The following is a 22,224-nucleotide window of genomic DNA, read 5'->3' on the forward strand; positions in this document are numbered from 1 at the left end:
ACTTGACTGTTTTTGCGCGCGGTAGATCCCTCAACATTGTTGTTGTTGTTTTAATTTACTCTGGTTTTACATCTTGATATGAGCTCTTGTTTTAGTTAAAATTAACGTATCATTTCTGGTATTGCATCTGAAAATAAGTATGGTGGCTCTTTCCAGAAAGCTCACTATTTATTTGAGTTGTATCTAGGAAAGGAAACATGAAAGGTGTATTTTATTTCTTTTAGTGTTACTGGAAAAAACATGTTTGAAGCCACGTTTTGGGAGAAGCCAATTTAAATGAATTTATGTTGCCTTTTCCATGAATCTCATGTAGGCTTGGGGCATACTCTTGAGGCACTCAGGCCTGGAGGAGACTGAGAATCCACTGTCTGCCCAGTGGCCAATGATGCACCTCCCTTAGTGTCAGAACTTTTTTTTTTAAGCTTATTTATTTTGAGAGAGAGAGAGAGAGAGAGAGAGAGAGAATGAGCAGGGGAGGGGAAGGGGGGGGGAAGAAGGAGTCTCAAGTAGGCCTTGCTCTGAGAGCACCAAGCCCAATGTGGGGCTCGAACCCATGAACCGTGAGATCTTCACCTGAGCCGAAACCAAGAGCTGGACACTCAACCCATTGAGCCACCCAGGCGCCCCAAAACTTTTATTAAGAAGAAGAAGAGCGGCTCTCTCTCTGTCACTCATGCTTTTCTTTCTTTCTTTCTTTATCTTTCTTTCTTTCTTTCTTTCTTTCTTTCTTTCTTTTTTTCTTTCTTTCTTTCTTTCTCTCTCAAAATAAACAAATAAATAAATTTAGAAAAAAAAAAAAAGAAGAAAACCCTTGCATCTGGAAGGTTTCTTACGGAAGATTCAGTAAGCTTGCTCAGCTGCCCTCTTTGGGATCTGGCCTGTCTTTTCGGTTAATCAATGCAGTTGGTGGAGTGGGTGGGTGAGTTAATGAACGAAGCGCTAAATCCTGCAGGGGGAGGGCTTCTTCCCTTTGAAGGTGTCCCAAGCACTTGCTGGTTTTCCCCCTTTGTGGATTCGGCGTGCGATTCCTAAGCACCGGTGCATTCTGTCCCACGGCTCTTCCCCAAGTGTCTTGCCAGAGATCGGCAGGGCCGGGAGGACGCCGCAGAGCTAGGTGATGCCCTCCCCCTCCAGGTGTGCTTGGTGCGGGGGTGAGGGGGGCAGGTAAGCCCACTTAGGGCTGCGATGGTTCACAGAAGGCGTACCGCTCTGTGGTGTCCTCTAGGACACAGAACCATCGGGATGTGTATTTATCGCAAGGGACTGGTTTGCGAGACTGTGCGGCTGCCAGGGGCGGGTCCGAAACATGCAGCCTGGGCTGAAAACTGAGCTGCCCCTGCAGTCTTCAGGCGGAAGTTTTTCTTCCTCAGGGAAACCCCAGTTCTTTTCCTTCACCTCATTCAGCTGATGGAATCAAGCCCACCCAGCTCACGCGGGGTGTTCTCCTTTTCATCAAGTCCCTTGAGTGTCGATATTAATCACATGGACAAATTACCTTCCCAGCAACATCTAGACTAATGTTTGATTGAACAGCTGGCTGTGATAGCCGAGCCAAGTTGATACAAAAAGGTGACAGCAGGTTGTGGTCACACTCGCCCCCGCCTCCGTCTTGGGGGTGCGTCTGTGTGTAACAGAAGAGGGGACCGGTGGAGTCCCAGTGCAGGGCGTCTAGGGAAGGAGTTAGGGAGCACAGCAGAGGGGGAGGAGGGGGGCCACCTGGCTTCCTCAGAAATCTAGAAGGAAATAGAGCGTAGCTTTGGGAGGTGGAGAAGTCGGCGGGGAGTGGCCAGGCTGTGGATGGTCCCACGTGTCGGTGAAAGACACGGGGGGACTTGGACCTCTTGCGGTTGTGATCCCTGGAGGCCCTCAGCAGGGAATGAGAGTGGGCCGGACCGGCTTGCCAGGTGGGTTTCTGTGCAGGGAGCACTGCCAGGCCTTGAGGGCTGTGTGGGAAAGAAAGGGTAGCACCTGCTCCCTGTTTCCCAGGAGAAACACCCACTTCTGCACCGTGGACGAGCGCTGCCGGGCTTGGGTGGCTTCCCGGCGGAAGACACAGTGAGCACCTGGGGGCGTCGATGGCAAAGGAGCGTTGGGTGGGGGGGAGAACCTCCCGCCTGGAAGCAGTGTGCCCACACGTGGGGAGGTGGCCTTGGGCACAAGAGGAGGTGGGCTTCGAACGAAGCTCGCGTCAGCTCATGGGGTTCGTGAGCTAGCCTGGAGGGCGGAGGGGAAGCCTACGGGGAACACGGTGGGCTGAGCCTAAGTAGGGGCGGCCGAGTGTGTGCACAGAGGCTGTCTTCCCACGTCGCCCCTCTCATTGTCTGCAGGGCGGCCCCATCCATGGTGGGCCTGCTGTGCGTGCTGCCCCAGAGCAAGAACGCAAGAGCCATCCCATCGGGCCTGTGTATCGGGTGCCTTGAGTCGCCGCTTGTAAATGGGAATGTGTCGTTCTCTTGGAGTTTAGCTTGCTGTCACCACGCCCTGGGCTTCCTTCCCTCCTTCTCCAGCAGCCACCAAGAGCTGAACAGAACACCCAACGTGATAGGCTTTTCCGATTCATTCCGCAAGTGTGTGTTGACCTTTCCTGCCGGCCGGGTGCCAGGGACGGTGTGGCAGGAAGGGTCCTGGATAGGAGCCAGTTCTCTGCCCTCAGGACACGGAGTCTAACCTCTTACAAACAGTGGGTTTTACTATTTTATTTTATTTTATTTTATTTTATTTTATTTTATTTGTTTTTAAAAATGTTTTAACATTTATTCATTTTTGAGAGACAGAGACAGTGCGTGAACAGGGGAGGGGCAGAGAGAAAGAGGGAGACACAGAATCCGAAGCGGGCCCCAGGCTCCGAGCCGTCAGCACGGAACCCGACGCGGGGCTCGAACTCACAAGCCGCGAGTGCGCGACCTGAGCCGAAGTCGGACACTTGACCGACTGAGCCACCCAGGCGCCCCTCTCTCACCCGGTGGGGTGAAGTTGCCAAGTGCTGATTCCCTGGATCTTCCTGAGGAGAGTCATTGCCTGTGGTCAGGTCGGGAGGGTGTCCGTGTGCCGTCCTCACGGGAGCTGGTGGTCTCTGTGGCTGGTGTGGGGACGTCTGGAGGAGGAACTTTTGAAAGAAGTTTTGTTGGCCGATTTTGACCTTCCCCTACTTCTGCTTGCATTTCGTTCAAGGGACCCCTTTTCAGTGTTCTGTGTTGCAACGGTTTGTGACAATGAGAATGCCATTAAGTACAAGAAACACGTCTTTTTTATTAATAAATGCATTTGCATAAAGGAGGGAGAAGAGGGAACAGCTGTGCTATGGGTTGAATTGTGTCCCCCAGATTCCTCTGTTGCCCTAACCCGAGTCCCTCAGAATGTAACTGTGTGGAGATGAGGCTTTTTAAGAGGCAGTTAAGGTTATGTGAGGTCATTAGAGAGGGCATTGATCCTGTCTGATGGGTGTCCTTGTAAGAAGGATGTTAGGATACAGACTCACAGGACAGAGGAGAGACCACGTGGGGACCCAGAGAGAGGGAAGCCATCCACAAGCCAGGAGAAGACTCGGAAGGAACCGACCCTGTTGCTGCCTCAGCACGGGCTTCTAGAAGCCGGCTGGTCTGTGGGTGCTGCAGAATCCCCGGCAGGCTCGTGCACACCCTGCCACCCGACAAAACCCACCATGTTGTGTAAGCTTGGTTTGATTTCCTGGCCTTACCTGTTCTCATCTCCTGATTTGCCTGTCTCCAGTGAAGGGGGCCTTGCTGGGTGGCCAGACCTCCATGGAGTCCCTAGTCCTTGGCCTCCCCTGGTGACTCAGCCCTACTGGCACTTTCTTTATGGTCTCAGGCCACCTGTGACAGTCTCTGTGGCTTCTTCCCCCGGGCCTGTTCCCTGTGTGTGCTTGGAGCCCTTCCCTGGGGCTCCTTTTCTGCCCTCACTCCTCTGCCCTGTCCGTTGCTCCCACGTCCCCTGTGCCCCTCTGTGTTTCCTTCCATTTTTCTGTTCCCTCGACCTCCCCCATGCCCTCCTGCGTCCTTCGCCGGGAGACCGCAGGGTAAGGAGGATTCAGACTCTGCCATCTAGGACAGCAGGAGAGAAAACCCCACCCAGGAGCAGCTGGCCCTGAGTCTTGACCCCAGGCTGGCTTCTGCCTTTTCAGGCGTGGGGTCTTTACCTGAAGCGCAGGGTGGCCGTGGGGTGAGGGGACATCCCAGGGGATGGGTGCCAGACATTGCCTAGTCCTGGTGTCTGGGCTCGGGGATAATTAGTTTTCCTGACCAGCTTTTCCTTTGGAGGAGAAGAGGCTGCCCCACGGAAGTATTTTTAGTTACGTAACCAAAGGCCTTTTCTTCGTTTTGGCAACATTTATAAAATTACCCATTCTGTCTCTGAGTACATTTTTCAGAAGCCGTGAGTTTAGGTGTTCATGTTTTAAATCTTTTGACCTATATAGTAAGTATTAGCTGAGGGGTGCCTGGGTGGCTCAGTCAGTTAAGTGTCCGACTTTGGCTCAGGTTATGATCTCGCAGTTCGTGAGTTCAGGCTCTGCACCGGGCTCTGTGCTGACAGCTTGGAGCCTGGATCCTGCTTCAGATTCTGTGTCTTCTTCTCTCTGCTCCTCCCCCACTCACCCTCCGTCTCTTTCTCGAAAATTAATATACATTAAAAAATGTAAATGCTGAGACACGTATTGGAGGTACAACTATAGCAGAATATGAAGGGGGGTTCAGGGGTGGCATTTGGGACAATGACAAGTATTGGGACACTGGGATAGCTCTCTTCTCTGGTTTCCTTGGATTTCTACCTTGGTGTACATTGTGTTACATCTTGCTTAATTAAAACATTGGCATTGATAGCGGCTTGCTTCAGGCGAGACGTAGCTGTCCCAGTGAACCAGTGACATTGGAATCATTATTATGATGACTAATTTCATGCCTCATTTTAGAAATAGTTTGAGGCACCAGGCTGTTTCCAAGGTGTTTGTCTGTCACTGCTAGAAACCATCGTGCAGGTCAGTCATATGTGTTACAGCTCTAATGACAGGGATTCTGAGTCACTAGGAATAGTCTCGGATTATTATGATTTAAAATTTTTTTTTTAAATATTTATTTTTGAGAGAGAGAGAGAGAGAGAGAGAGAGAGAGAGAGAGAGAGAGCATGAGCAGGGGAGGGGCAGAGAGAGAGGGAGACACGGAATCCAAAGCAAGCTCCAGGCTCCAAGCTGTCAGCACAGAGCCTGATGTGGGGCTTGAATTCACGATGAGATCATGACTTGAGCCAAAGTCAGATGCACAACCGACTGAGCCATCCAGGTGCCCCCTGGGATTATTTTAATGCAAAGTGCCATTTTATAGGTGAGGGAAGGACATTCCTTTTTAAATTAATTAAATTTTTGTGGTGAAAACACATACATAAAATTCACCATTTTAATCATTGTAAAGTAACAGTTTAATTTGTTCATGATATTGTGCGACCATCACCACTATCTGGTTCCAGAACATTTTCGGGATCCCAGAGGGAGGCTCTGTACCCATTACAGTACCTGCCCGCTGCCTCCCTCCTATAGCCTCTGGCCTCATTAATATGTTTCCTGTTTCTGTCTTGGATCTGTCATATCCGAGATATCATATCGGTCTTGGATATATCCTGTCTTGGATGTTATCATATACGTGACGGCACGAGATACATGACCTTTTGTGTCTGGCTTCTCTTTGCACATTTTCAAGGTTCATCCATGTTGTACCATGTACCGGTTCTTGTTTCTGTGTTACCAGGAATCATGTTCCGTTGTATGGACTGTTTTATGGGAAATCATATTCCATTGTATGGACATACTCCATTCTTTTGAATGGAATCCATTTGAGATGTCCCCACGTTTGTCAATAATGCTGTGTGAACATTGCATCTGAGTTTTTCTTTGAACACCTGCTTTCATTTGTTTGGGTAAAGACCTAGGACTGGAACTGGGAGGTTGGGCGGGGGAAGGGGGGGGTCATGTATCTATTTCCTTTATTTTACTGAAGAATAGGCATTCTTTTTGTTCTATTTACATGGATTCCTGAATTGCACATGAAAGTCGGTCTGTAGAGATTCCCATCCCCCCTTTACATATTAAACCTTTCTCTGTAGGGCAGTTGTGGGTTATGCATTACAGTTTCAGATACATAGTGTCTTCCCTGAGTTACAACTCAAGAAATCTGAGCTCGTGCTATGGTATTTCCTGATCAGGAGACAGGGCTGTATGACGGGAAGAGAAGAGCACGTAGCATCAGAGTCCTGGGATGGCAAATTCATGTTGAGATTTAAAAATTTTTTAAATGTTTATTTATTTATTTATTTATTTATTTATTTATTTAAAAAAATTTTTTTAACGTTTATTTATTTTTGAGACAGAGAGAGACACAGCATGAACGGGGGAGGGTCAGAGAGAGAGGGAGACACAGAATCTGAAACAGGCTCCGGGCTCCGAGCAGTCAGCACAGAGCCCGATGCGGGGCTCAAACTCACGGGCCGCGAGATCGTGACCTGAGCTGAAGTCGGACGCTTAACCGACTGAGCCACCCAGGCGCCCCGTTTATTTATTTATTTTGAGAGGGAGAGAGAGAGAGAGAGTGAGCATGCACATGAGTGGGGGAGGGGGCAAAGAGAAAAGGAGAGAGAATCCCAAGTAGGCTCTGTGCTCTCAGTGCAGAGCCAGACGTGGGGCTCAAACCCAGGAACCATGAGATCATGACCTGAGCTGAAATCAAGTGTTGGACGCTTGACTGACTGAGCCCCCAGTGCCCCCATCTTGAGATTTTAGGAACCGTGGGAGATAGACACGTTTTCCAGGAGTATTTCATGTCCAAACACAGCATTCCTAATTTAGCAAAATCAGGATTTGTTTGTAACTTACTGAACTGTTGAGCCTGTGACAGGGAAGAGTCTCAGGCTGGCCACGAGGACCCTGACTCTGTCCTCCAGGAAATGATTGACCACCGACCGTGGTCCCTGCAGTGTCCCAGTTAATTCTCACAAGACACATCCTCTGACAGAAATGGAGAAATCAATGCCAGTGCACCCGAGGGCTCAGGGACTACCTTTGGGTTAAAAATGAGCAAACTGAGGGATGCTGCTATGCTGAATCTTCTAGACCTGCATTACCCTACTTAAATTTAAGTCCTTTCCAATTAAATCAAGCTAAAATTCCTACTCCTGTGTCCCCTTAGCCATATTTCTTTTTTTTAATATGTTATTTATTGTCAAATTGGTTTCCATACAACACCCAGTGCTCATCCCAACAGGTGCCCTCCTCCATGCCCATCACCCATTTTCCCCTCTCTCCCACCCCCCATCAGCCCTCAGTTTGTTCTCTGTATAAGAGTCTCTTATGGGTTGCCTCCTTCCCTCTCTGTAACTTTTTTTCTCCCCTTCCCTTCCCCCCTTGTCTTCTGTTAAGTTTCTCAGGATCCACATATGAGTGAAAACGTATGGTATCTGTCTTTCTCTGCCTGACTTATTTCACTTATCATAATACCCTCCAAATGTTGCTACAAATGACCAGATTTCATTCTTTCTCATTGCCAAGTAGTATTCCATTGTATATATAAACCACATCTTCTTTATCCATTCGTCAGTTGATGGACATTTAGGCTCTTTCCATAATTTGGCTATTGTTGAAAGTGCTGCTATAAACACTAGGGTACAAGTGCCCCTGTGCATCAACACTCCTGTATCCCTTGGGTAAATTCCTGGCAGTGCTATTGCTGGGTCATAGGGTAAATCTATTTTTAATTTTTTGAGGAACCTCCACACTGTTCTCCAGAGCCCTAGAGGAGAAAGCAGGAAAAAATCTCTCTGACTTCAGCCTCAGCAATTTCTTACTTGACACTTCTCCAAAGGCAAGGGAATTAAAAGCAAAAACGGACTATTGGGATCTCATCAAGATAAAAAGCTTCTGCACTGCAAAGGAAACAATCAACAAAACTAAAAGGCAACCGACAGAATGGGAAAAGATATTTGCAAATGACATATCGGATAAAGGGCTAGTATCCAAAATCTATAAGGAACTTACCAAACTCCACACCCAAAAAACAAATAATCCAGTGAAGAAATGAGCAGAAGACGTGCATAGACACTTTTCTAAAGAAGCCATCCAGATGGCCAACAGGCACATGAAAAGATGCTCAACGTCACTCCTCATCAGGGAAATACAAATCAAAACCCTTAGCCATATTTCAAGTGCTCAGCAGACACAAGTCCTGAGTGGCCACTCTACTGGACAGAATGTTGCTGTGAGTGCAGATGGTTCTGCAGGATAGGGTGCTGGCCAGACCATAAATACTGGCGTGACCACAGCCGTGCTGTGGATGCCCTGGGAAAGAGGGCCGGAGAGGGGGATCTGGGTGGGGAAAGCTGTGTCAGGATCTGATTCTGGTAGGGTGGAATCCGAATTCAGTTCTGTTGTTGCTGCTGAAGGGAGGTATATTCCTTGCCCCATGGGCCTCCCCCACGTGCCTCAGCCACAGGCCTGGGACCGCTGCACTTTGTACCCTGTCCAAGCAGGTGGGCTCTGTCCTGTGCCTATGCAAGGATGCTTCTTACTTCCTAGTGAGGTCAAGACAGGCGTGGACAGTAAGAGCTTAGCAGCTTACGCAGTAATTTGACACCACATTGCCTTCGATGGCATTTCAGTTTACTCAAAACTCATTTTTATTGTATTTATAAAGTTTTTGGTTGGAAAGAGATTGAAAGTGAAAGCAGAATTTCCGCTCTCACTGCAGATAGTGGGAATTCCTTCCTTGCCTTTTGGGCTTGGGACGGGGTAGTGTCCCCCAGGGCTGGTGTAAGCCATGAAGACAATCTAGATGGCTTCAAACATCAGGTACTTATTCTCTCTGTGCTCTTGTGGCGTGGTAGAGCTGTGCCCTCTCTGAAGGTTCCGGGGAAGGATCGTTTTCTCTCTTCCAGCTTCTGATGGCTGCTGGCAAGCCTTGGCTTCCTTGGCTTGCCCCCTGCCTCTGCCTTCTCATGTGTGTGCTCCATGCACAGTCCCCTTCCGTTCTTTATAAAGCCACTGGCTTTGGGTTTAAGGCCCACCCTCATCTAGTAGGACCTGCAATTTTTTTCCTAAAGTTTATTTATTTTGAAGAGGGGTAGGGAGAGAGCGAATCCCAATCAGGCTCCATCCTGTGAGTGCAGAGCCCAACATGGGGCCCGTTCTTGCGAACCTTGAAATCATGACCTGAGCCAAAACCAAGAGTCGGACGCTCACCCGACTGAGCCACCCAGGCGCCGCTGACCTCCTCTTAATTTGATTTCATCTGCAAAGACCCTCTTTCCAATTAAGTTCGTGTTCACGGGTACCTGGGGTTAGGACTTGGGCACAGTTTAGGGGAAACAGCTCCACCCACTCTGGGTGGGTTTGTACATATGGGAGGCAGGGTAGCCACCGTGCCATGGCTTGGAGTTGGGGTGAGAGTGGGAGGGCTGGGACCCCTCTGATTTCAATGCTTCTCTCCCCAGAGAGCCCTTCTTCACCCTGTTCAGCTGCCTCTGTCTGTGGAGTGTCTTTTCCCTTGACCTTCATCTCCATTGCTTTGCCTGAGGGTTGGCATGGGCTGCAGCGAGGTGGGCAGTGGGAAGTGACGGGGGGCAGAGGCCTACCTATGGTTCCCTCCTCCTCCTGCTGTACCTCGTCCTCCCCTCCACTGTAGGGGCTCCTCTCTCACCCATCTGTGTTCCTCAGAGGCTCTGTTTCAAGAAATTGTTCAGCCCATGAGGAAAACACAAGTGCAATGTGTTGTATTCTCTAGTTGCTGTTTTCAAAAGCGCTTTACTGCAGTTCAGGCCCTTAAGATGCTTCTGAACTGGACCATTTTCCTGTATATCGACTTCTGAATTTCAAGTGAGTTTTAGAAAATCACCATTATTTGTAAATTGTGCTTTGCTCTTGGAAGCTGTCTAGACAGGTAGCCAATTTTCGCCAATTTGGAGCTGTGGAGGCCTGTTCAAAGGATCGCTTCCCTTGTTGCCATCTCCCTGAGCCTCCTTAGCTACATGGCTGTGTTGGTAAAATGCAGGGGGGGAAAACAAAGAAAGTTCAGTAATTTAATTCAAATTTGTGCTTGCCTAGATTACGGTTAATACCCCTTTTTAGCCTGACTTAATTCCTGGCAGATGGATTTTCAGAGGTTACGGAGAGCACAGTGGCTCCTGAGAGGAGGGTTTATTCTCGTGTGTGTCTCATGTGTGTCATTTGCCCCCTTCTCATTCTGTCACCTTGCACCTTTTGCAACTCGGTGCTGCTATTCAGCCCCAAACCTGTGTTCTGTCCTCCATCCCTAAGTCATGGTGGCTCCACCTGCCCCCCCCAACCCCGTGCCTTTTTTTTTTACATGTTTATTTTTGAGAGGGAGGGAGGGAGGGAGAGAGAGAGAGAGAGAGAGAGGGAGAGAGAATGAGCAGTGGAGGGGCAGAGAGGGAGACCCACAATCCCAAGCAGGCTCCAGGCTCCAGGCTCTGAGCTGTCAGCACAGAGCCCGACATGGGGCTGGAACCCACGAACTGTGAGATCGTGACCTGAGACGAAGTCGGAGGTTTAACTGACTGAGCCATCCAAGCTCCCCTCCACCCTAGCCCTTTATTGTCTTATGATTCACCCCATTCCTGACCAGACACCCTCTGTATGTGACTGGCTTATTTTACTGAGAGAGGAGGGGGCTGAGAGCAGGGCAGGGGGCTTCCCCACTGTTTTCATACGGCAGCACATGTAGACCACTCATTGCCGATTACTGTGGCTTCTTGGGGCCAGAGTGGACCAACAGCCCAGGTCAGGCCAGGCCGACCCAAGGGCTGAGGGCTTCTGCCTGCTGGGGACCTGTTTGTGACAAAGCTGCCCAGCAAGGAAAGTTCTTGCCTGACCTGGTGGTTCTCAGCCAGAGAGTGTTTGGGAATATCAGGGCATCATTTGCTCGTAATCATGACTGTGTGTGTGTTTGTGTGTTGTGTGCAGGGGGGTTATTTCTGACATTTAATGGGCAGGGGCCAGCGATACAGCTGTCTTAAGAGTAGTCCTGCCCGGTGAAAACAATATCCCTTCCCTGAGAAACATGGTGAGACCTTTTACATGATGTTGGCATTCTCCAAGGAAGGGGTAATAAATTGTTTGGGTTTGTTTTTTTTTTTTTTATTTATTTTTGGGACAGAGAGAGACAGAGCATGAACGGGGGAGGGGCAGAGAGAGAGGGAGACACAGAATCGGAAACAGGCTCCAGGCTCCGAGCCATCAGCCCAGAGCCTGATGCGGGGCTCGAACTCACGGACCGCGAGATCGTGACCTGGCTGAAGTCGGACGCTTAACCGACTGCGCCACCCAGGCGCCCCTATCTGTTTGTTTTTTTTAATCGTGGTAAAAGCCACATAATGCAACATTCCTTAAATAGTTTTTACAGTTCCGTGGTATTAATTGTAGTCACATTGTTGTGAAACATCTCTAGAACTTTTCATCTTGCACAACTTAAACTCTGTCCCCATTGAACAACAACATCCCATTCCCTGATATCCCCGGCCCCTCGCAGCCTCCATTCTGCTTTCTGTGTCTGTGAATGTGACTATTTTAGATATCTTGTATAAGTGGAATCATGTAGAATGTGTCTTTTTATGACTGGCTTATTTTACTGAGCATAATGTCCTTAAGGTTCATCTGTACTACAGAATATGCCAGAATTTCTTTCTTTGTAAAGGCTGAATTACATTCCCTTGGATGTATATACCGCCTTTTCTTTATTGAGCCGTCCTTGTCGGGCGCTGGGTTGCTTCTACCTCTTGGCTATTGTGAGTAGTGCTGTGATGAACACGGACGTGGACCTCACTTTCAAGATCCTGCCTCCATTGCTTTTGGGTGTACTCCCAGAAGTAGGATTGCCAGATCATATGATAATTGTGTTTTTAATTTTTGAGGAACCTCCATATTGTTTTTCCTCGGTGGTTGTACCAGTTAACATTCCCATCAACAGCGTACAAGGGTTCCATTTTCTTTATGTCTTTGTCAACACCTGCTCTTGTCTCATCTCATCTTGTCTGGCTTTCTTTCTTTCTTTCTTTCTTTCTTTCTTTCTTTCTTTCTTTCTTTCTTTCTTTCTTTCTTTCTTTCAACTATCTTAATGGATGTGAGATGCTATCTCACTGTGCTTTTGATTTGTGTTAATGATTGTTCACCATCTTCCCATATATTTGTTGGCCCTGACATTGATTTTTAAGTGTAGGCGGATACAGTGTTGGAGGATATCAGTAAATATGTACTTCTTTCGTTATTTTTTTTTTTGGACTTTGTGATATTGAAACATCAAGCTACTCCTAGGAATGGTTTCTTTCAGTTGCTAAGCTGTCAGTTGGGATTGAATGAACCAGCGTTGGCGGTAGGGATGGGGAATGCTATTTTAAAGACCAATATCTGCTTAAAGAAAGCTTGATTATCAAGCGAACAGTTATTTTTAGGTGTAAGATACATTAGATGTAGGGAGGCCTTACTTAATAATAGAGTCTAAGTGATAGAAACAATCACTGTCATTGTCTCTTTTGTTGTTGTTGTTCTGGATTCTTTAGACACATAGAGCAGGGTGACTCTCTCCAAAGTGCTCTGTTTTTGTCTCCATCTGCTCTGTTTCATCCATTCCTCGTGAAAGGCGCAACTCAGGTCTAGGGCACCTGTTGGCCGAACTGGTCTGGCTGCATTTTCCTGTATTAGAATGCTCTGTTTTTTCTGAGGCTGTTTGGCTCTGCCCTAAATCTTCCAAAGATGGAACTCTTAGGTCTGAAAGAAGAATCTGTGGGCCCTATATATTTTAGCTCAAAACCTCCGAATGGAATCATTTTAATATGCGTTTTCTTGAGAAATATGTAAATTAATAATTGCTTCATACATTATTCAAGGAAAACTTATTTTGTATCACCGATAGCTCTTGTAATCTTATATAAAGATATGCTAATGGATTTAATTAAAATAATTATACTGAATAATGTAGCCTGAACTTTACCCTAAAATAGTGTCTATTAATCATCATCAGTAGTAACAGTTTTAGCCAGAGAGGCACTTACAACATTAAACTGAGACAGAGTAGAAGGTGCATTTTTTTTGTTTTGTTTTACGATTTGGATTAAGTTGGCATTCTCATGAGCTGCATGACAAAGAAATTTGCTTAGAGAAGAGTATAAAATTTATTTAATTTCTTGAACCTGAACTATTTCAGCAGTTAGGAAACTTAGGATTTTCTGCCATTTCCTATTCCTTTTTATGTATTCAATGTTTTTCCCTCTAAAACTTGGCCTTCAGTATGTTTCTTCTCCGTTTGATTCGACTTCACTTTCCTTCCCCGGAGCTGCATTTGCTGGATTCCACGAGCTCTTGATTGCCAGGTTATTAAGCAATGGACTCCGTTTTAGGAGGGGTCCCCAGCAACTTGCCTGTCTTTTAATAGAAATAGAAATAGCTTTACCACCGGCCATGGTTCTTTCTGATTTTGTTTCTGGTTCTTTCCGTGGCTTGCTGGCTTTCAATCAGTGCGCGGTGGTGGAGAGCCCTATTGTATTTGGTGGTAATTTCAGCTCTACCTACAGCCTCCGTGTGCCTGGGCGTGCTGGGTCTCAAGCTTGTGTTCCCAGCATGCCAGTGCACACGTGTCAATCGCCTTGAGGCCCAAGTGCATTTAGAATTGGGCATGTCCTTCCTCAGGTGGGCAGGTGGAAGCTTTGCCAAGTTCAAAGAGAAGAGCAAGCTAGGACTTAAAATGCCGTTACGTCAATTTGCTTAGGTTTAAAGTCAAACCTGAAGAGATAACTTTCCCAGAAAGCAAACATTGATTTGATTAGTGCAACCATGTCTTAAAAAAAACCAGGAGATGAATCAACAAAGCTAACAACAGTGAAATCATCTAAATTCCTGCATTGTGCTGTTCTCTTCCTGGCTGGGCTTTGTCAGAAGGGGCTGCTCTCACGGGTTCTGTGGCCTGTGGCTCGTGGCCCCTCGAGGGCTGAGGAAAGAGGTTCCACTCCGCACCCAGCTCTGTCTCTTGGCGCATGCTGTGAGTTTATGCCTTTCCCAATCCAGTCTCCCGGGCCACACCCCAGTGAGCTGATTGGTGGTTGTCCCCCTTTGCAGGGAACCCAGCCAGGGCACTGTGGGCTTGGGCCTGCTGACATGCTGGCCTCCGCATATTCTGAGCAAGATTTTTTAAAAAGAACCAGTTTGGGGGCACCTGGGTGGCCTAGCCAGTTTAGCATCTGACTTTGGCTCAGGTCATGATCTCACGGTCTGTGAGTTCGAGCTCCACGTTGGGCTCTGGGCTGACAGCTCGAAGCCTGGAGCCTGCTTCAGATTCTGTGTCTCCCTCTCTCTCTCTGCCCGTCCCCACCATGTCTCTGTCTCTCTCAAAAATAAACATTAAAATAGGGGCGCCTGGATGGCTCAGTTGGTTGAGCGTCCAACTTCGGCTCATCATGATCTCGCGGTTCGTGGGTTCAAGCCCTGCATCGGGCTCTGTGCTGACAGCTCGGAGCCTGGAGCCTGCTTTGGATTCTGTGTCTCCCTCTCTCTCCGCCCCACCCCTGCTTGTGCTCTGCCTGTCTCTGTCTTTCAAAAATGAATAAACATTAAACAAATTAAAAGAAAACATTAAAATTAAAAAAAAAAACATTCTGGGGTGCTTGGGTGGCTCAGTTGGTTGAATGTCTGACTCTTGATTTTGGCTCGGGTCACGGTCTCACGTTTCATGGGACTGAGCCCGGTGTTGGGCTCTGTGCTGACAGCTCAGAGCCTGCTTGGAATTCTCTCTCTCCTTCTCTCTGTCCTAGCCCCACTCATCCTCTCTCTCTCAAAATAAATAAGCATTAAAAAAAGTTAACGAGCCAACTTTTAAAAAATAATACAAGACAAAAAGAAAGAAAAAAACCTCAAATGCCTCCCATTTCCATTATCCTGAATTCTATGATCTGGCAAATTATTCTACTCAATATTTAGCACTTTATATAGGACTTTATAAATGAAAGTTTACTCTGGATATAGAGTCACGTTTGAGAGTTTTGCATGTTAAAGAGGGTCTCCAGGCCAGTGTTTGCCCAAGTCATGTGCTGTCCTGCCCCGTTACTGGTGGCCATGTTGGCCACCGTCTGTTGAGCACCAGCGATGTGTTTGGGACTGTGCTGAGCGTATCACGCACGCATTGTCCTTCCGTTCTGCCAACAGTCTCTGGACGCAGGCGCTATTCACCGGCACGTTTTACCGACGAGAACTAGCGACAGGAAATGCCATCTTCCTACGTTCACATGGCAAATGGTGGAGGCGTGCTTTGCCCGCAGTCAGCTTGGCCCAGGAACCTGTGTCTGCGTCCCCTGTACGGCTCTGCCCCCTGACGGCTCTGCCCCCTGCGCACCATGCAGGCGTGGGTTCTCTCACCTGCAGCCGGGACCTTCCATCCTGGAGGTGTCTTTCTGTAGATGAGACTCGACCGGCACGCTCCGTCCTCCGCGCGGCAGCCCCCCACCTTCCCTGTCTTCAGCTCTACGTCTCGGGCAGCTCTTGAACACCGGCTCCTCCCACCTGGAAGAGACCTGACTGCAGTCAGGGGAAGCGAAGCCTTTTGCCGAAAGCAGGGCCGGAAACCAAAACACTTGAGGTTCTTGACAAATGACCAGTATTAGAAACGGGCAAAGCTAGTCTTTGGTCGGGAAAGTTAGAGCCGGCGGCAGCCTGGACCTCAGAGTCCCTGCCTCTCCTGGCTGTCTCATCAAACTGGAGTGGATGGAGTTATTTCCCTTGGCCGAGCGTGGGGATTTCTGTGGGTCCAACGCAAAGAGGTAGAGTGTCTCTTGAGAACTAAGAGGTGATTTTATTCAGGGCTCTGTCAGTCGGGGCGTCACGGAGCGTCTGCCGCGTCTAGGAGCCTCGGCAGGGCCTGAGGGAGCCCAGAGAGAAGGGACAGCCCCGCCATGCCTGTGGGGCTCTGGTCTGGGGGGACACAGACACGCCAAGCTTCTGTCACAGCCCAGAGCAGGAGTGTCTCCAGACGCCGAACCCGGAATCCACGGGTCTTGAAGAAAATGATGTCTAAGCGCAGGACTGAGGACTAATCAGGGGCTAACTCTTGAGTGTTTGGGGGCAACAGCTGGAGTGGTGGACGGGGGGCCCGGGAAGAAGGGACGTGCGTGCACAGGCCTGTCGGCTGGCAGAGGGAGGGCCTGGTACGTGGGGGAAAGCGGAAGAGACAGAGTCCTGCAGGTGGAGGTGGAGGCCGCTGAGTGGGGACCCCGGGGAGGAAGGGCCAGGGCCCCGGAGGGTGCTGGGCGGTGGGGCGATGCCACCGCAGTATCCGTAGATTCTGACCCAGGTGTGAGCCGGAGGGGGTCGGGTGTCAGCCAGGACGGTGCCAGAGACACGAGTGGCTGGGACCAGGGAGTAGAACCTGCAGGAGGGGAGAAGGTCGTAGGACCAGGGGCGCCTCAATGTGAGGATACCGCCGTGCTCTGTGGTTGGTCGGAAGTGCTGTGAAGCAGAGGGAGCATCCCGGGGAGGCTGTGACCTGGGGACTCTGCCGTGTGGTGCCCTGAGCCGAGGTGCCCCGGCAAGGTAGGGTGGCGGGCGTGACAGGTGGGGCCCGCAGCGTCTGCGGGACGGCCGTGTGCAGGAGTGCGGTGGCCACTGTGTGTGTGGGCGTGACGCTCAGGAGAAAGGTGAGCCCGGACAGTTGGCACTAGGATTCCGTGGCTTGGCAGAAGGTGGGGTTTTGAGGGGTATGTGGAGGAAGGAGAAAGGTCTAGAATGGACACCCACCTTGAAGAGATGGTGGGGACAGAGAGAGCTGGGGAGGCGCGAGTGCCCAGGAAGGCGGAGGCCCTGGGGGTGAGGCCATGGATGCCGCAGCAGGCGAGGGGTCGCAGCAGTATCATGGGAAGGGTCACCTGAGAAGCGGCCTGAAGCCCCTGTGGCCTTGGCAGGAATGGAGACGAGGTGGGGCGGAGGCCGGGCTGCGAGGGCAGAGGTGAGAGAGGGCCGGGCAGCGGGCACCTTGTAGGCCTGGGCGCTGCCTGTGCACGAGAGGCGGGAGGTGCCTGGGGCTCTCCGGGCACTTATCATGAGAGACCCACGTGGGCTCACCTGCGGAGGGAAGAGGAACCAGCTGGGGTGAGGACTGGGTCTTCTGGAGGGAGAAGGGGAGACCGAGGGGGCCTCTTGCTGAGCCCAGGGGCAGGATTCGGTCCCTTGGAGGCAGGCACCCCGCCTCTTCTGCCTGGACAGATGGACTCCCGAGGCTCTGCTCTTTCTCCTGGCGGCTTTTGTGTTTCTCTGAAGTAGGAGGTGAGATGGGTGAGGCGGGGTGGGGTGGGGGGGTGTCCCAGGCTTGAGGAGAAATAGCCCCGGGGGAAGGCGGAGAGTGAACAGGGATAGGCACCAGGTGCGCATGCTGGTCCCTTTCTCCTTGTTCCCTCTGTCCTTTGTTACTTAATCCGGGGGCTGAAGGCCGGTGGGTGGTACATCTCTGTTCTTTCCAAACGCCACGAACCATAAGATACACTCCGTAGGATCTCGGTCTGTGAGGCAGAATTCTGCGCTGGACAGCATTTTGGATCCCGGTGGGTGTGCGCCCCTCTCCGTGGGCGTTGCTGTGACCTCGGGTTGTGGGGGGCAGCCCTGGGGAGCCCCAGCCCCGCTCTGGCGCTCAGCCTGCCTGGTTAACGCAGCCCCAGGGCGGTAAGTGGAAGGTGACCATGAAGACCTGTCTTACTTGTCACTGTCTATGTCGTCCTCCTCGAGAAATGGAATTTATCAAGTTGCTGCCGGCAGGGTTTGCTTTGTTGGTGGAGGATAAAATGCAGGAAGCTCATGCGTTTCTCCCCTCGGGACGCCACAAAGTAAACCAGACACCTTAGGGCCCTAGCAGTCAGCCTGTGCAAACGCCTGTTTATGACGCCTCTCGGTGAATATTTTGTTTTTAGTTTTTCAAAGCGGCACTGAGGTAGTTGAGGCAGAACTCTTGAGACCAGAATGAAATTGTTTCTGTTTGATGCTCTTTTCAAAAGTTGAATTCCAGAGGAGCTGGTTGGGATCCCTTGATGCGGCTGGTGGTGAAGGACAGGGTTCACACCGAGAAGACAAGCCTCGGAGATTCTCTAGTGCACTGCCTTCCGGTCCTGTCTCATCTGGACCGTGGAGTGCCGAGAGGAGTGCTGACAGTTGAGTGTGCTGGCTTCACGCTCACCGTGGACTTGCACGGCCTCACTCCAGATCCCAGCGGTGTGAATCTGGACACGTGACTTCCCTGGATGCCTCTACTTTCTCATCTGTGAAAGGGGATAACAGATCTTGCCCACACGTCGTCCTGAGGATGTACTGTGTCAGTAGAGTTGAGCACTTACGTGAGTCTCAGGCACGTGCAGAATATTCCCAGGCTACAGATTAAGAAACTCGAACTCATTTGAAGTGACTGGAATCCGACCACTTACCTCTTAGGGTAGCAGTGTTGAGATTCAGGAACATTCTCTCAGGTGTTTCTCATGCCTGTCTGTCCAGGTAATATGCTTTTATTCGTTTTGAAAAGTAAGGTACGGTTTGCATACAGTTGTATAGTAGACTGGATCAACCCCATCCCCCAGTGTAGACTAGCCCTGCCCCCCCTTTCCACCCACTGAGGTGTTCTCCATCCCTCTAGGTGTGCCTTTTCTGGACTGTTTTAAAAGTGGAATCACGTGCTGCGTAGCCTTTTGGTTTTCCTTCTCAGAGTGCATTTGAGATGCATCCACGTCGTGTGTATCAGGGGCTCGACTTCTCTCTCTTGTTACCCAGTGGTGTTCCATTGCATGGATTCACCTCTTGAGGGAGGGCACTGTGAGTTGTTTCTAGCTCTTGATGCTTACCTATAAAGCTACTGTAAACATTCCCGCGCAGGGTTTTGTGTGAGTGTGAAGTTTCATTTCTTCGGGTCGGGACTCGAGTACAGTTGCTGGGTTGGACAGAGAGTGCGTGTCTGACCTCGTGAGAACCTGCCACGTGCTTTTCCACAGTTGCTGACCTGGTTTTGCATGTAGCCCAGCAGCATATGCAATGGCACTTGGTATTGTCAGGCGTGCGCGTGCGTGTGTGTGTGTGTGTGCGTGCGTGTGCGCGTGTGTGTGTGTGTGTGTGTGCGCGTGTGTGTGTGTCTGTGTGTGCGTGTGTGTGTGTGTGTGTGTCTGTGTGTGTGTGTTTCAGCGATTCTAGTAGGTGGTAATGATATTTCACTGTGGTTTTAGTTTGCATTTCCCTGGTGACTGGTGATGTTGAGCATCTTTTCAAGTGCTTTTGTGCCATCCATATAGCATCTTTAGAAAAGTGTCTTTTCAAATCTTTGGCCTATTTGGGGGGTAGACTTTTTTTTCATGATTGAGTTTTAAGTGTTCTTTGTTTGTGCTGGATTCGGATCCTGATCAGATATGCGATCCGCAATTAGTTTCTCCCGGAGTGTGACTCATCTTTCATTATCTTAGCATTGCGTTTTACAGAGCAGAAGTTTTTATTTTGGTGAACTTTAGTTTTTCTTTTTCTTTTCTTTGGCTTTCATTTTTTTAATGTTCTTGAGAGAGAGGAGTGCGAGTGGGGGAGGGGCTGAGAGAGAGGGAGACACAGAATCCAAAACAGGCTCCAGGCTCTGAGCTGTCAGCACAGATGTGGGGCTTGAACCCACGAACTGTGAGATCATGACCTGAGCTGAAGTTGGACGCTTAACCGATTGAGCCACCCAGGTGCCCCGCTTTTTCGTTCATAGATTGTGCTTTTGGTGTCCTTTCTAAGTGCCTTCTAGACGTTGTGTAGTTTTAAGTTTTATGTTTGAGATTTATGATACATTTAAAGTTCATTTTTGTATAGGGTGTGAGGTGTGGGATGAGTTTCATTTGGTGCTGAGGGGGAGGTGCTTGTGTTCTTTGTTGCACATCGGCCGACCATATGTATTCAGTGTAGTATGTTAAAGTGGGCTTTTGCTGTTAAAGACCAAAATTCAACTGAGTAAATTTGAAGAGCTAATTGGCTTTATTCTGCAATTTGTGAATCGGGCAGCAACCCATCTAGCAAGTAGAAAGGAGCCCTGAAGAGCTGTACAAAATGAGACTTTCATAGGCAAAAGGAAAGAGCAGCCTTCCTCGATCTTTCTCTGAGGGATGGAAAGGGTCTAACAGGTGGATAGCCTCTATTGTGCTGACCAGGAAATTTCAGATTGACTAGTTTAAGATTATATTCCTGGGAGAGGCCAAAACTGCAGTTAGTTTAGGTATGAATGCTTGGTGCTGACATGGGGCTTACTTAGCACAAGTGACTCCATTTTGACTTTATTTTTTTTTTTTTAAACACTACCTTTTTGCTTTCGGAAAATAATGCTAACAATTGTTTGTGCCTTAAGTGTAGTATTTCCCAGTGTTTAAAGTGTTACCCTCTTCTCTTTTCATTTTATTTTGAACTTTAATGCCACCTCAGGATGTACTTGGCATGCCTATTATTTCCCCCATTTCATTCTGGGAGGTGGACCCCAGCCCGGTACAAGGAGTTACATAGAGTCACAGAGAGAGGTGGGGCAACCACGGTCAGACTGAAAATCCAAGAACTTTTCCCGTCAGGTCACAGCTGAGGGGGCTAAGGCTCTGGCTTCCCACTGAACTGAATTGTACTTCTCTCTTCAGCTCTAGCTGTGTGACTGGGGGCAAAGTAATTGACATCTCCACTGGCAGTTTGCTTGCTGTCCAACACGGCCAGCTCCCTGTCGGAGCTCCGGTGGAATTAAGGATAAAATATACAAAGGTTCTAGCACAGCACATAGCATGTGGTAGCATCTGTCACGATTACTATCACTCTGGTTTTTGAGAGCGTGGCTTTTCCAGAAGATAAAAAATATGAATACAAGAGATAAGGTTACTGAAGGAAAAGAAATAAAGATTCCTAATTAAGGGATACGCAGATATACAGAAAACAGTTTTGGAACGGAACAAAGGCAATCATTTTAAATGTTGAATATGATGGATTTGCAGTGATTTGAATGATAGAGCATTCTTCTGGGGGACACGCGTCTTCATTTGCCATAGCTTCGTGAGGGTGAAGGAGGAAATCGTGCAAAAGCTGCACACAGTATAGGTGTTTTGTCGGCAGGCAATAAATGTTGGCCTCTGTTAAATTATTATGTACCAAGATACCCATGTGACAGATCACCACTGTTGGTGGATTAGACTTGTTTGCTCTGTTTTTGTTGTGTTCGACCATCTCCTCTCCTCACCTAGAAAATGATCTTTCTCCTCTTGGGATGTCTGTGGTTCTTCAGAGTAATTACAGATTCGTATTAACCTTTGCCAAACTCCACAAGGCTCAGCAGTCTTTGCTCTTGGTTTGCAGGGGGCAGCGTTGAAATACTTGCCAACCATTGTCAACGATGTGAAATTGGTGTTCGATCCCAAAGAGCTCAGGTAAGGAAGCACCCAAGGTGCGGTCTTCCCGCGTCCTTCATCTTGCCCCCCTTTCTGTGCATTGAAGTTATGGGAGGCTCGAGGTTCAGTCTCATGTTGCCAGAGGTCAGTGCCCTGGATCATTCTAGAACAGATGCTGGTCACGATGTCTGTGACACTTCCCTAATTATGACTTTACATGGAAAAGACATCATCCATCACCCCACAGAGTATTTTGTTTAGAAGATTGTTTGCAGCCCAATGGGTAGATCATACAGATTTGGCTTTTTCTATTCTTTTGAATTTGAATTTCACTGTGGTGGTTGGGCTTTGGCTGTGTTTTCAGCCCCTAAAATACCTGACACAGGAGGTTTTCTATTCGCTGCCCCACCCTGCCCAACACACTCGGCTTCTTTGTGAGCTCTTAACTGAGGGCTGGGTGTCCTCACCTAAGATAATATCAACCAAATCAAACCGAACCTCAAGGAAGCTGGTTGTTGGGCTTTCAGACCAAGGACTGAGGCTGGGACCTAATCCTTCCTTTTTCCACCTGTGTTTCCTGCCCAATCCTACGTGTGCCTGCGTTCTACAAGACTGTTGTGAGCCACTGGGACACGCAGCCTTTTTAACCCCAGACATCTAAAGCACAGCCCTTGTCTGCTTTTGATTTCGGTTTTGATTTAACATTTGACACTGTAAACTACCTGCAGGGGATTGGCATCGTTTTTAGCAGCCCCGAATGCCCCTCTAAACGTGAGTCAAGGTCCGTGTGTCCCCTGAGTGGTTACACTGAGTAAAAAATGGTCACCC

General features: G+C 49.0%; 1 protein-coding gene across 3 annotated transcripts in view; it reads left to right on the plus strand.

The window, feature by feature from the left end:
* DOCK1 (dedicator of cytokinesis 1) overlaps window positions 1–22,224 on the plus strand; it is a 524,611-nt gene that overhangs the window by 164,976 nt on the left and 337,411 nt on the right. For all 3 annotated transcript variants that reach the window (XM_042961087.1, XM_042961088.1, XM_042961089.1), the window contains exon 24: window positions 21,365–21,435. In XM_042961087.1, the coding sequence (XP_042817021.1) occupies window positions 21,365–21,435 (71 nt within the window). The remainder of the gene's footprint in view (window positions 1–21,364; window positions 21,436–22,224) is intronic.

The sequence above is a fragment of the Panthera tigris genome, chromosome D2 (genome assembly GCF_018350195.1).
Source record: "Panthera tigris isolate Pti1 chromosome D2, P.tigris_Pti1_mat1.1, whole genome shotgun sequence".
Classification (NCBI taxonomy): Eukaryota; Metazoa; Chordata; class Mammalia; order Carnivora; family Felidae; genus Panthera; species Panthera tigris.